Source organism: Pteropus alecto, unplaced genomic scaffold (assembly GCF_000325575.1).
Source record: "Pteropus alecto unplaced genomic scaffold, ASM32557v1 scaffold75, whole genome shotgun sequence".
Classification (NCBI taxonomy): Eukaryota; Metazoa; Chordata; class Mammalia; order Chiroptera; family Pteropodidae; genus Pteropus; species Pteropus alecto.
In genome coordinates this window covers 21,874,007-21,887,639 of record NW_006440638.1, presented here as the reverse complement: position 1 = coordinate 21,887,639, position 13,633 = coordinate 21,874,007, and the positions used below count along the sequence as shown (strand labels likewise).

Genomic DNA, 13,633 nt, shown 5'->3' with positions numbered 1-13,633 from the left:
TTATAATTTACATACCTATTTTGCATCTCTATACACATAAATACATTGTATTTTTTAATATAAAATACCTGAAACAACTGTCTACTCTGTAGCTTCAGTAGCAAAAATATATATACCTTGCAGAGAGGAATCTTTCGTGATTGGGGAATCTTTCAAGATCATCATATTTTTTGATCAATAAGGGCTGCAGGGAATGGAACCCTGACATGAGCAGGGTATCAAGAAATACCAAAAGATATCATCATTAGGTCATCTCTGGACAGTTTTATTTTTCTATTTGATTGATAAATCCCACATGAGGTTAACACTGACAACTTCCTTTAACCCTCTGTATCTTTCCCTCCCCTTCATTAAAAACCCAAGTATGAAACATTTAAAATCTTTGAATTAACAGTTTAAAGGTATTTACAGTATGTATACAATAGTCTTTAAAATAACACTATAACACAAGATTCTAAATTCTAAGATATTTAGATCACAGGTTTTCAATTTAGTTGAACTACTAGTCTTTTATTCCACTCTACATTAAATTAGGTATATGGTCAACATTTAAAAAGAAAAAAATTCCTTTTTATAGAAGTCAGACTCAACAAGACAAGTTTATCCAGCATTACTATTACCTTCTCATTTAGTTACCTTTATTTCTTTACAGAGCACACTCTCTTCTTCTTCATGAATATAAAATTTCACAGTATTTTTCTGGACATCTTTCATGATTTTAACCAAACTGTTAAATACTTCAGGTTCTAACTTGCTTATAAAATTTGAAAGAGCTGGCTGGGCAGAAATGTTTACATCACTGGGTGATTTTGTTGTTTCCTTTTCTACTGGTTCCTGAGCAATATCACCAGGTACAGTATGATCAGAAGTCACCATTAGCTCTGTGGCACGGTGTGGCTGGTTCACTTCTATTTCAGTTAAACCCAAAGTTGAAGAGGAATGCTGCTCATTAGAGTTGGTGTCTTTCAAAGTATCACTATAAAGTGGTTCAAGGTGTTTACTGTTGAAGTCACTTGAACAAACAGGTATGACATGTCTTCCCACAGGATTCAATGTCATCTTAGTACTAGAATTGTTAGGACTGACTGGTGGCAAATTCCCACCCCTGGCTGATGCCTTGATAATAATAGTATTTAGTTTCTCATGCAAGCCATCTACAAACTCCTGTATGCCAGCTTTAGAAGTCTTAGAATATATGAACCCAGAAAGCCGTTTCATCTTCTCTTGTGTTGAAAAGATAGGTGTGGAAATTCTACTGACATATGAAACATTCTTTTGCGTCAAAATCTCTTCTATCTTCCTAGAAAAGAGATTGTATTCTCTTAACACTGTCCTCTCTGTGGTTTCGCTCATTGCAGGCGGCTCTGCTGCTGGCACACACTGCTCCTCCACTGTCACCACCTGACCTGTCAACACGTCATCCTCGGTGGTGCCCTTTAGTGTGTCTGTAAATGGAGAGGATGGAAACTGGTAATCAGAACTTCTCTGTCTACTTATTACCCGAGGGTCGTTAGGAAAGGCCTCCTGCGGTGGCAGATACACCAGTTGTTCTTCTGGTGATTTCATACCTATATAGGAAGAGTTCATTATTATAAGAGCAATTCGAAAAAAATAAATAACATCTAAAAAACAAAAATGTCAGGTGAAGTTAGAACTAATTACATATTGGAAGGTAGAATAAAAATCTCAAATGGTGTGAACGAGGGCCAATTTGGCATCAATATAAATTAAGTCATTTGCTTATTTCTGCTTCCCTACCTTTCTGTAGATCTGACTTTAATGAACATGTTTTAATTAGGATAGTCAGTTGCAATAGCTTGCTCAACTTTGCCAACTAATGTCTACTATAGTAATACTGTCTTAATATGAAAATTTGAGTTGTGAGGCAACTCAAAGAATGCCAAACTGAAATGCTGTGGGAATAATTACCAAGAGTTGCATTCAAGACGTAGGATAATTAATTTTACCTGTTTTCAGATTCACATATGGGGTTGTTTAGTGGATTTCCTGCAATGTTACAGACTTTATCAGGGAAAAATGCTCAATAATACAGGAAGAGAACATATTTCATAGCTACATTAACACTTTTTATTGTGGTTTTGTAAGCATTCTTTTGTTTCAAAATAATTCCAAGAGAAATCTCATTTGAGATGAAGAGATCATTCAGGTAGCTGAACTATTTAACTTTTGACTCCTAACAACTAGCTCAATCCATAAGATCATACCCCTCCCAATAAATCCTAAATTCAAACTCAATAGGTTTACAAAACTACATTTCAAAACAGGTACCCTAAATCTCTTTTTAAAAAACAAGGGAAAATATGTTTAACGACAATTTAAAGTATTATATTTTCGAAAAACTTCATCATCTGAAGATCCATATTACATGATTCCGTCCTTTAAAAAATTACTAATTTTTCTTAAATCTTAGTCAACATTCCCTAACAAATTGCTGTTCTAGCATATGAAACGGTACCTCTAAATCAGAAAGACCAGGTACTAGTTTTCAAACCTACAGTACTTTAAATATATAGTGAATTCCCTATTCACCCAGGTATAGCAGCATGCCCTCTCTACTCAAAATTTAGTTTTCATTTCCCCCCCACCACACACACTTTTCTAAAGGTTTAAACAGCCTCAGCAGCAGTCAGGATTGTGAAATTTTCTCTACCCATCTCAGTGGTTACCATGAACCACTGTAACCATTAACTACTGCAAAGGCACCAGACCGTAGGGTAAGACCATAGCAAGTCTACAAGTGGAAGAGGAGACAAAAACACCCAGAGTACCAAGGTAAGAATTACAACTACATGAAACTGATAAATCAGAAAATTCAAGTTCCATAAAGTAACTCAGGAATACTGAATGTCCTTTTTAAATCCGCAATATGGGGTTTAGTACACATATAAAATGTTTGGGCTAGAAATGGAAGACTTTTAAAAGTATTTTTGTACTTCTTGAATTATGTACCATGTCAAATGTCTGACTTATTTAAATAAAAAAAATTTTAACTGAATCTCATAAAGCAAATAGGTTGTGGAGGATTACCTGCAATTTAAAAACATTTGAGTCATTTATTATTTAAAATAAAACATTTGCTCTCAAAATTTACAGCTATAGTTCAGACCAATAACCTTATTCCTGAAGGGTTATGGATAAAGAGAATTTTTAAAGATAAAATATAACTTAAATCTACGTGAATTTTCCATATAAAAAACTCTAAACCAAATTTATTTTATCTTGCAATCAAATATCCCTGATATGATATCCCCTAGATTAATAAATTTAGTATTTTTAAAATGTCTTCAATAAATGATTTAAAAGAAACACACATGTCAATATCCGTAATAATGCAAATTTTCTACGGATTGTCATTCAAGAATTACAGTACTGTGACTTTTAAGTGAAAAGAGAGTAGTGAGTTCTCAAAAGGCAGCATCATTCAGATATTCATATTTTCAATCACAAAATATGAAGATGGTATGCTAAGAGGATACTAATGCTGATGGAACATTTTAAAGCATAAACAAGATACCTGCTGCTCCTAATGAGAAAGAATTACTGACAGATTCAAACAGGTGAATCCCAGACATAAATGTTGAAAGAGCCAAAAACAAAAGAGGACATATGTAGGTTCCATTTAGCTTTAATTCAAGAACAGGTAAAACTAATCTACAGTGAAAGAAGTCAGATTTAATAGTTACTACTGTGGACAGGGCGAGTAGTAACTGGGAAGATGCAGAAGAAAATCTCAGGTGCTGGAAGTGTTCTACATATTGATTTGGGCAGTGTCACATTAAATGTATATACATAAAAATTCATTGAGCTATATAGTAAAGATCTGAGCACTTTTCTGTATGTCATATATCTACTGTTCGTTTTTTTTTTTATTATCTTTTCCTAGGAGTTGTGATAGTTTTCTTCAAGAAAATCTTCAACTAAAAGTCTTTTTTTTTTTTTTAATTCCCCAAAGAGAATAATTGTGAAGACCGACTAAAATTAAAAGGTCATTAGCTTTCTCTCCAAACAGCCTTCCCCAAAAAAACCACTTAAGATTTCTGAAAAAATAAGATCAACAAAATGGAAACATATAAAAAGGACCTACCACTAAACTCTAAGCAAGAAGAACAATGCCTATGACGATGTAGTGATGTTGAATTGACTGAGCTCAGACAAAAGAATCACTTTTAGGCACCAACTGCAACTACCTAATCTTTACTATTTGTAAATGTTTCTGGAATCTGAAAGTTTCCTGATTTAAAATATCTGCTGAAATTAGCTTTACAATTAGAAGAACTGGGTAAAAAAATTCAAGATTAGGAATAATGTACCTAAAAGATAAATAGCCTCACTTCCTATTTTTTAAGTTTAAAAGAAATTTGATAACTGCTTCTCAGAGAATATCCTGCAGAAATGGATTAAGAAAAATATTCCAGTCTTCCCAAGTCATCATATCTGACAGAACTGACTGTAGGAGAAGAAAACTTAATTTCTATGAATATGCAATGCCTGCTTTAAACATTTTTTGTATAAGAATATTTGATACAAATCAGTTTATGATTTAAATATATTGTTCAAATTTTCTGTAATTAACAGAGCTTAAATTGATGCCCTATTGATGGAAGACCAGAAATGCAAGTAGCAATTCTGAAGAAGGGCACATTGGGAGGAAAAGCAAAGCGAGCCTTCTCACCTGGTGTTTGTTTCTCACCATGTTTCCCCAGCTGGTCTTCTGGGCTTCTTGCATTCCCTCCTGAGGGAAAGCATCCATTAGATTTGTAGACTCTCTTCAGATACTGGTGATACCTATTAAGCACCTTTCAGAAAACTCCAAATGCTAACACATCCAAGTATTCCTTCTTTTGTCTAAAATAATCCTGAAGGGTCATTCAGAAAGGGGAAGTTGCTTCCCTTTCCATTTAGGTGATGATGGAATATCAACACCTAGATGTTCTGCCTTCAAATGGCTCTGAACATCAACTATGAAGGTAACTAAATGAGAAATTGCTAGTTAATTTTCTTGTACTGACTACTTCCTTTTTCTGCTTCTCCCACGCAAGCTGACATCTCCAGCTCCTAAGTGAGAAACAGTTGTCTCTCTGCCATCCCACTTAGGCCTCTTGCCCTCTCCAGTAAGGAACTAAGTAGAGAATGGTGCTGAAGTCCTGGAAATTCATCAAAGTTTTAGAAATTCTCCTCAGAGACTTTGGAGGTCATAGGAGTTTCTAGGTCACAAGCCAGTCTACTTTTTAGCAAAAAGTTTTTTTTTTTCTTTGTAAAGGTTATATAGAGGTCTACGAATGGAAAAGATGTGCCCTGGAAATATTTCAAAAATCCTTAGCTAACAAAGATGAATAAGAACTTGGAATATTAAGAGTATGTATATATGTATGTGTATATGTGTTTGCACGGAGAAATCGGAACACTGCAAAGTGATCTTTCAACATTTGCTAAACTATTCTTACTCCAGGTTCAAAAAGCTTTCTATCTGTATTCAATCATTTTAGGAGATTCTCTACAATGATCCAATTTCTCTAAGATAATCCTATATTAAAAAATCAAATTTCTTTCAAATAGATGAACAACATTATCACTTAGATGATAACTTGTTATAGTGAAGCTTACTTTAATAATTTGAGAAGACAGTATTTATTGGCCATCATTTCATCTCTGTAGCTATTTCAACTTATTAGAAACTCAATTTCTGACAATTTTCATTTGGAAATTTATATGCTAAACTCCACAGGGAGATAAGTATGTTTTAAATCCTTATTTTTAAACACGCTTTTTTTGCAGATACTTGCTGATGCTGACCAAGGACAGCAATGCTCAGTGATGAACATTACATTGCTCAAAATAAGACACTGAAGATGTCATAGCCAAGTAAGATGATGCACCTAATGTCTCAAGAGTAGAATCTAGAAAAGATGAAACCCTTCAGGAAACTGATCCCTAAGTAAAACCAAGCAAACCTAATTCCCAATACACTTGGTTCTTACCTGTAATTGGAATCAGTTTCCAATGTATTTCAGTCTCTTCAACATTATTTGATTTAGATGGTCTATGGAATCCATGTTCAATGGGAACAGTGGGACACAAACTGCAATCTTCAAAATTATTCATGCTAATTAAATTTGGATCCTAAAAATTAGAGTACATATTCAATAGCTTTCTTTTCAATTAATTTTAATGTCAAGAATAAACAACTATTTTTTCAAAACAAATTCACAAGTTTAAATCTAAATATTATAATCAAATCAACATAGAAAAGTTACAGTACTCTAGCCTCAAATTAAAACATAATTTTTCCTTCAAAACATAATGTGATGCTGATTTGGAGCAGAGATTGGTAAACCTTTTTGGTAAAGAGCTAAATAGGCTTTGTGGGCCATATATATACTCAGATACTCAGCTCTGCCACTGTAGTGCAAAAGCAGCCATAGGTAATATCTAAACATATGGGCATGGCTGTGTTCCAATAAAACTTTAGTTAGTAAAATAGGAAGTGGGCTGGGTTTGGTCTATGATTAAATATGTTAGGAAATATTAACAACATAGATGAGTTTCTCACTGCCTACTTTACACACCTCCCCAAGTGAGCCTCATGCTATCCTCCTCCCCTTAAAAGAAATATCCCAAAATTACATGGACAAAGCCTGGGGACATGCATATGGCTTTTATTCAAAGGCAGGTTAGAGAAAATCGAGGAAAGATAAATTAGAAATAAGCCCTAAGGAATATGGTGCCATCCTGGTATTGTTTCAAGTGATGCAGCCACTTCTGGGGGGAAGATAAAGGTTACTTCTCAGCCAGAGATCAGTATTCTTAAGCATATATCATAAATAAACTGGATTCCGTGTCAAGCAAGGCTGAGTGTCATTTCAGAGATAATCCTAAAGGCCATACATTTTTCATTCCTTATTCCCGTAAGAAATACAAAGTACCTAACCTTGAAACATTGGTGCACTGACTTTAGTCACCTCACCTGCTTCACCTTTGGGTTCTGGTACTGCCAGCAGAAAGCCAATGTTTTGGAAATCTGATTTTATTATGAAACAATATGGAATTAACTCCCAATAGCCATTTCTTGAACAGCCTTAACTTTATCACAACAGGTACATCTTAGTATATAAGCCTATAAGCAGGAAGGAAAACTACTTCTTTACTTATCTCTCTGTAACAAGGAATAACTTAGAAATACTATCCTGGACAGATACTTTTAGTGAAATGTGTTATTTCTTTTTCAAAGGGAGAAAAAACTCATTGAAGCACACCCACATCCTCTCTTTCACACACATTCACAAATGCAAACAAGATAATCAAAAGACATATGCTTACTTCTTTCAAATGTAGTTTATGGTCAGTGCCTACTTCTCTGGTAGAAACAGCAAGAGGATACTTTAAAGATGATTTATCAGCTTCTAGCAATGGGCTCTGAGTACCCTTACAATGTGCATTTTCAATTTTTGCACAAGTAGGCTGCTCATATTCTTTCTTTTCTGGGTTCGAATTCAACTCATATTCATGCTTTTGCCTCAACTCTTCATAGGCATCATCGGTGCTCAATCCTAAGGCTTTGTTAACTGTGTCTGTCAGGGATGCATCAGAATGGCGTGCGTTTGCTAGTGTTTCTGATAGCCAATTAAATAGCCTATGGATGTCAGCAACGCCAGAGTTAGAGGTATCCTGCTGCTGCTGTCTCAAGTCGGCATCATGCCCAAGTGAGACAACAGGTTGTGGAGACTCTGAAGAAAAAAGAGAAAGAAAAGTCATCTCTAAGTTTGGAAGGCCAGCCTTAAATAACTAAATAAATATACTATACTTAAGACATTTATGAGCAGAAATTCAATCAAACCACTGACTTAGACTTTACAAGTACATCCATCCCTTACTTTACAAATATGACTGGTTCTAAAATTTTGCGCAAAGATCAAAATTCCTGTTAAATAAAAATTTACATAATTTGAAAAATCTATTAAAGAATGAGCACAAACATCAAGTTGATAATATATATACTAACTGTACTGTAGTTAGCTTAAAATCTACCACCAAAATCCCAAAGTCAACCAGGTGCTTGTCAACAGATAAAATATATGCACTTGCTATTTTGCAAAATGTTAGAAGGGTATGCAGATTACATTAAAATCTACTAAAAAGGAAAAAGAAACCCATGACTTAATTTGATTTCTATCTCCTTTATACTTATTACAATTTGTTCTTAAGATACAGGCTGACATTCTTATCATCTAAGCCTTATCTCAAAATGACTAGATTACAAAGCCTGGATTTTAGAGATACGAAATCATCCTAAAGAAATAAACATTAAACTCGCATTAAGAACAGAAAGCACTATAAGAGAAAACATGTCAGGACATGGCTCCAAGCAGGTATAAATCTGGGTAATCTGCACAATAATATATTTAAAAACTCGCAAAGTGAATACACATTCAGAAAGTCATGTGCTCTAATGCTGAAGGAAGGTAAGGCCTGAGTAGATGTCAGGTAGGGTATCATGTACCATAGCAAAAAAAACAAAACAAATCAAACAATATTGTATATACTATACAATTCTAATTATATGCAATTATAGAGCAGGCAAAACTAATCTATGGAGACAGAACACAAAGTAGTAGTGGGGTGAGATTACAGAGGAGCACCAGGCAACTTTTGGGGGTAAAAAAATGTTCACAGTTTGATGAGTTTTGATAGCTATGTTACCACCACTCCAAAATTAGAATAATTTTGGAGTGGTGGTAACATAGCTATCAAAACTCATCAAACTGTGAACTTAAAATGGGTACACTGTATATAAACCACATCTCAAAAAAGTTGATGCTAAATCCTCTTATAAAATGACTGGGTTCACCACCAAATCAAGATCAAGGTATTTTAGAAATTAGAATCCAACCTTTAAATCTCTACTTTTAAAAATCAGAAGTGTACAAAATGACTAGAAAGAAATGCAAGTGAGGAACATCTAGAAATCCAACTCTGATCATTACTAGCTCTAGTTTAATCTATTGGCCCCTTCTCCCCTGCCCCATTTTCCCTTTGGTCTATTATAATTAGAATGGATTTCCCATTTTAACTATGAATAAAGCCTAATTTTCACCCCCAAACATTTTTTCACATGTATGAAGTCAGTCAATCATCAGTTACAACGACACCAAAATTTAAGTGTCTTGGCTATTATGTGCTTAGTGCTAGGAAATACAGTCGAGTTTAGGAACAATGCTTTGTATCAGTCAGAACTGAGTTCAATCATTGATTAGTAAACTACATATCTTTAGATAAAGTTATTTAACTTCTCTGAGATGATTTTCTCATCTGTAAATTAAGGATAATTATGTCTAGCACTCATGACCTAATGAGTCCATGTATCTAAAGCCTCTAGCACGTAGTAAGTACTTAACTTTCAAGACACATATGAGCAGTATAAAACTGTATGGATCAGAAAGTGTCAACAGGTTCAGCACAGAGCAGAAATCCAGCGTAAACTAAAGGAAATGAAAACCATCAAGGGGCATAACAGCCAGAAAGCTAAGAAGGGTTCTGAACTGCAAAGATAAGAGGTTTGAGGGAAATTAGAGATGCTTCAAGAAAAAAGAAAAAGAAGTAAAAGGGCAATTCATGACATTCTTCAAGAGAGATGAGCCTTAACTAAGGAGCATGTTAAGGAAGAGTGGGAAACATGGCTATTCAGGCTGGATGTGGCCAATCTATAACAAAGCCTTAAAAGATGAATATAGAAGTTGAGATTTGTAGCAAATTACCAAAGCAATATTGAGAAGAACATGATATCAAAATGACTGAGAGAAGACAGAAGGCCATCATAGATAAGAACACAGACTGGGATGAAAATACTGAAAAGAAAAGGTAAAGAAAAAAACTCTGAAAATTATTGGAAAGAACAGCATTGTCAAATACTACTTTCTGCTCTGATGCAAATGCTACCTCTGCTATTCAATACAGTGCTATAGCTGGTATAACATAAGAAATAAATTTTTATTTCATTTTAGTTAATTTAAACTTCCAGTACTATCCAATATGGCAGCCACTAGTCACATGTTATTGAAGATCTGCCATAATCAATAAGAACTGTGGAAGCGGCATATAATGTAGACTGTTCCATCAAAGGTCCCTAGATGCAAAGAGAACGTATTTCATGCTTATGGAATAGCGGTGTGGAGACCTTAAAAATCTAATGAAAAAATGTTTTAAATTACTTGCAATATTAAGAAACACACATTTAATTTTTAAATGAAAAACTAAAGAGATTATCTCCCATTTCTTTTCTATCAACTAAAACAAAAAAGCAAATAAAAATAGGAAAAAAAAAAAAGCCAAATATATTACTGGAATCCTGAGGTGGAAAAAATATGTTCATGTATCTAAGAAATTTTATTTTAAAGCTCAGAATGTTCCTTTCATCAAGCATCCTTAAGAAAAACCTCAATATTCTATGTTAGACATTTCCAATTATAAAATTAAAGGAATATAAAAGGACAGGGGGTCGAAATTGCAGGGTAAAAGCTAGGCATACTTTATTTTCTCGCATTAGCCTAAGCGACACAATTTAGAAATCTGATGTGCTAGGGAAGAGTTGGCAAATATTTTTCCGTAAAGGACCAGAGAATAAATATTTTAGGCTTCATGGGCCTTAGAGTCTCTGCCCCAACTCTGTCATTATAATGTCAAAGAAGCTAGCTATATGTATACATAAATGAATAGGCACGTCTGTATTCCAATATAACTTTCTCTAAAAAAACAGGCTGCACTGGCTTTTAGGTTGTAATTTGCACACCCCTGTGTGCAAATACTAGGACAGAACAACTTTAATGTATTTTTGGTTGATGTTTTTATACTACATAAAAGCAATCTAATATTTTACCTTCATACAGATGGCAATTTTCAGATAAATTACTGGTTTTGACGAGCTTTCTCATATTTTCAGGTAGATCCTCAAGCTTCCTCTTTAAGACAGTTTTGCTTCTCATATCTTCTGTGTCTGAGTCCCCTCCCACATTTTTTTTCCTACACTGAATTAAATTAATCAATTCTTTGACTCTATCCTTATCATAATCCAAAGAGTGAGATGATTTCTGCTTTCCAGGTTTAATAGTCTCATCCCTTGAGTTATTTCGTTTTCCAAATTTCTTTTTTGTACCATTCATTTCTTCTTGGCCTTCATAATCTGAATGTTGACTGAACTGTTGAAGTTTTCTATTGTCTTCAAATAGCTCTTTTAATTTACAAATAGATAACTGATACATTTCAGGCCGAAAAATATAGGTATGCAAACAATCATCGATATGGGATTTATTTTTTGGAGCTGGGTATAAGAATTTTTTATCATCTAATCGTGAATCATAAGGAAACATAATAAACTCTCGTTTACCTGAACCAAAACCTCGCTTAAAAAATGCACTTACATACTTTTCAACAACAGAATGAAAATTTATAGGATTTATGTTTTTGAATTCCTTTCGACACTGAATCAAAGCAAATTGTAAAAATTGAGTTATTTTTAATACATCTGGCATGCTCTCATGTCTCTCCTGTGGTGTTGCATTGGTTGAACCTTTTTGTGCTGTAAAAGAATGAACAAAAAAGTAAACCATGTTAGCAATCAATAAATTACTCAAATACAGATCTATTGTCAAAGAAATAAAACAACACTCATACTTTAATGGTGAACCAAACTAGTATGTACCCTAATAAAAGTATGTAATATATGAATAGCATATTCATTTGTTATGAAGTATGAAATATATGAAAAGCATGTTGCTAAGTCCAGGGGCCTAAAATAAGCCAATAAGAAACTAAAACAAGAGAGATTGCAGAACATATATTTTTAAAGGGAAAAACACACATAATATAAGGAGATATAAAGAAGCAGGGCAAAAACGAAGGCCTGTAGCAAAACAGTCCTGCAAATGATAGCAGTATCACTCCTTTCTGTTAAAACTTAACTTTAACTTCACATGAATTCTCTATTCCCATAAGGAGATAGGCAGGCACTGAGTGGCTACAATTGAGAATCTCATTCTTAATCTAACAGCGAAACCCATTAGTGAGGGCTTTACCTTAATAATGAATTAAACTTAGTTGAATAGCAAATTTTCTCTAACATCAGTGTGAAAATATCTTATTAATTTTGAATGGCCTAATATTATAACCCTAGCATATAATACTTTTGTAGTTGCTAAAATTTGAATGCAAGAATGAACTAAGCTAAAAAGTAATCATAATATAAAAAACTAGAAAATGAAGCTGTAGTACTGTAACAATTACAATCAACATTTATTTAGTGAAAACAGATTAAAACCCAAATAATTTTCAGAGTGAAAAAAAAAAATCAAGTCATGTAATTTATGTTTTATATTGCTAATATCTCTTAATACCTCCCAGTATTCCCAGAACATGGTAAAAGACAAAATGCTCCATGAATTATCTGGAAATTTTCAACAAAATGTAGTTATCTATAAGTAACTGCATTTAGATATTCAAGAACTTACAAGTAACTATGCTTCTAGGTTCTTGAAACAGAAACAAAGCGTGTAGAACTCGAGACTTGGCAGTTTGGTGTTCTAAAAAAAACAAAAAAACAAAAAACAAAAAAACAAAACATAAGCCAAATTCATTAACAATGTATTTTAATTAAAAAATTCAAAAAGAATTATAAAAATTAAGGCGATTACTTACCATATGGAGACACTATTTGATAAGGAGAGAGAAGAAAGAGATATCCTCGGTCTCCCAAAGGTTTAACAAGAACCTGAATTTTGCGAAGAGGGAAAAAGTTGAATCTGCTTCATTATTACTGACCAGAAGGTAGAAAGACACACAGCTGTTTCTACTAATTACAAAGAAAACAAAAAGATCTTGATCATCTTTAGGAAAAATATCACTGCTGAATTAGTTAAAAACTCTTTCCAAATCTCTAACAGAAATCTAACCAAATAAAAAATTCCTTAGTTTTCATAACTTTAAAGAGAAAATCCCCCTAATTAATTGTGAAACCAGCTTTTTGATTTTTCCTGGAAGCTAAAATACAAGATCAAACTAAAGACTTTCAATATTTTCTTCAGCAATTCAAAAGACATGTTAATGGTGAAGGCGGTATGCTGGATGTTGGAAATATAAGACAAGTATGACGCAAATGCTGCCTTTAAGAGTTTAGGCTAATCTCAATGTAATGTGTTGCTATAATCTAATTCTTTATATATTTAACGAACATCTTTCACATGGAAGTCAATTTGCTTTGCCAGAGATAATTGCAAAGACAAGCATCAGAAGATCCTTGATCTCGAGAAGTTTACAATTGGGTAGACAGAGTAACACAAGAAGTATCAATAATTAAATAAGACAGAAAAATTCTCGAAAAGACAAAGCAATATGACGGGAAAAAACAATGTTGGTTTATGGTCAGAAAAGATACTGAAAGTGTACTGGAGGTGAATTTTGCCTCAGAAGTGCCTGAGACTGTGGAAATGATATTTTAATAGAGCAAAGGCAGTTTTAATATTACAGGCATCAGAGTACTTATCATTGGCAAAAGGGTGAGGACAGATTAGGACAAATGTATAAGACATGTCTAGAAAGAAAGATTCCAGGCTAGATTATAAAAAGA

General features: G+C 33.6%; 1 protein-coding gene across 6 annotated transcripts in view; it reads right to left on the bottom strand.

The window, feature by feature from the left end:
* FAM208A (family with sequence similarity 208 member A) overlaps window positions 1–13,633 on the bottom strand; it is a 42,636-nt gene that overhangs the window by 7,099 nt on the left and 21,904 nt on the right. For 2 of the 6 annotated variants that reach the window (XM_006917521.3, XM_006917525.3), the window contains exons 12-18: window positions 12,706–12,778; window positions 12,519–12,590; window positions 10,892–11,590; window positions 7,339–7,745; window positions 6,000–6,141; window positions 4,694–4,753; window positions 637–1,568 (exon numbers count right to left, since the gene is read on the bottom strand). In XM_006917521.3, the coding sequence (XP_006917583.1) occupies window positions 637–1,568; window positions 4,694–4,753; window positions 6,000–6,141; window positions 7,339–7,745; window positions 10,892–11,590; window positions 12,519–12,590; window positions 12,706–12,778 (2,385 nt within the window). The remainder of the gene's footprint in view (window positions 1–636; window positions 1,569–4,693; window positions 4,754–5,999; window positions 6,142–7,338; window positions 7,746–10,891; window positions 11,591–12,518; window positions 12,591–12,705; window positions 12,779–13,633) is intronic. The other 4 variants (XM_015593694.2, XM_006917523.3, XM_006917522.3 and 1 more) reach the window with 4 other exon arrangements.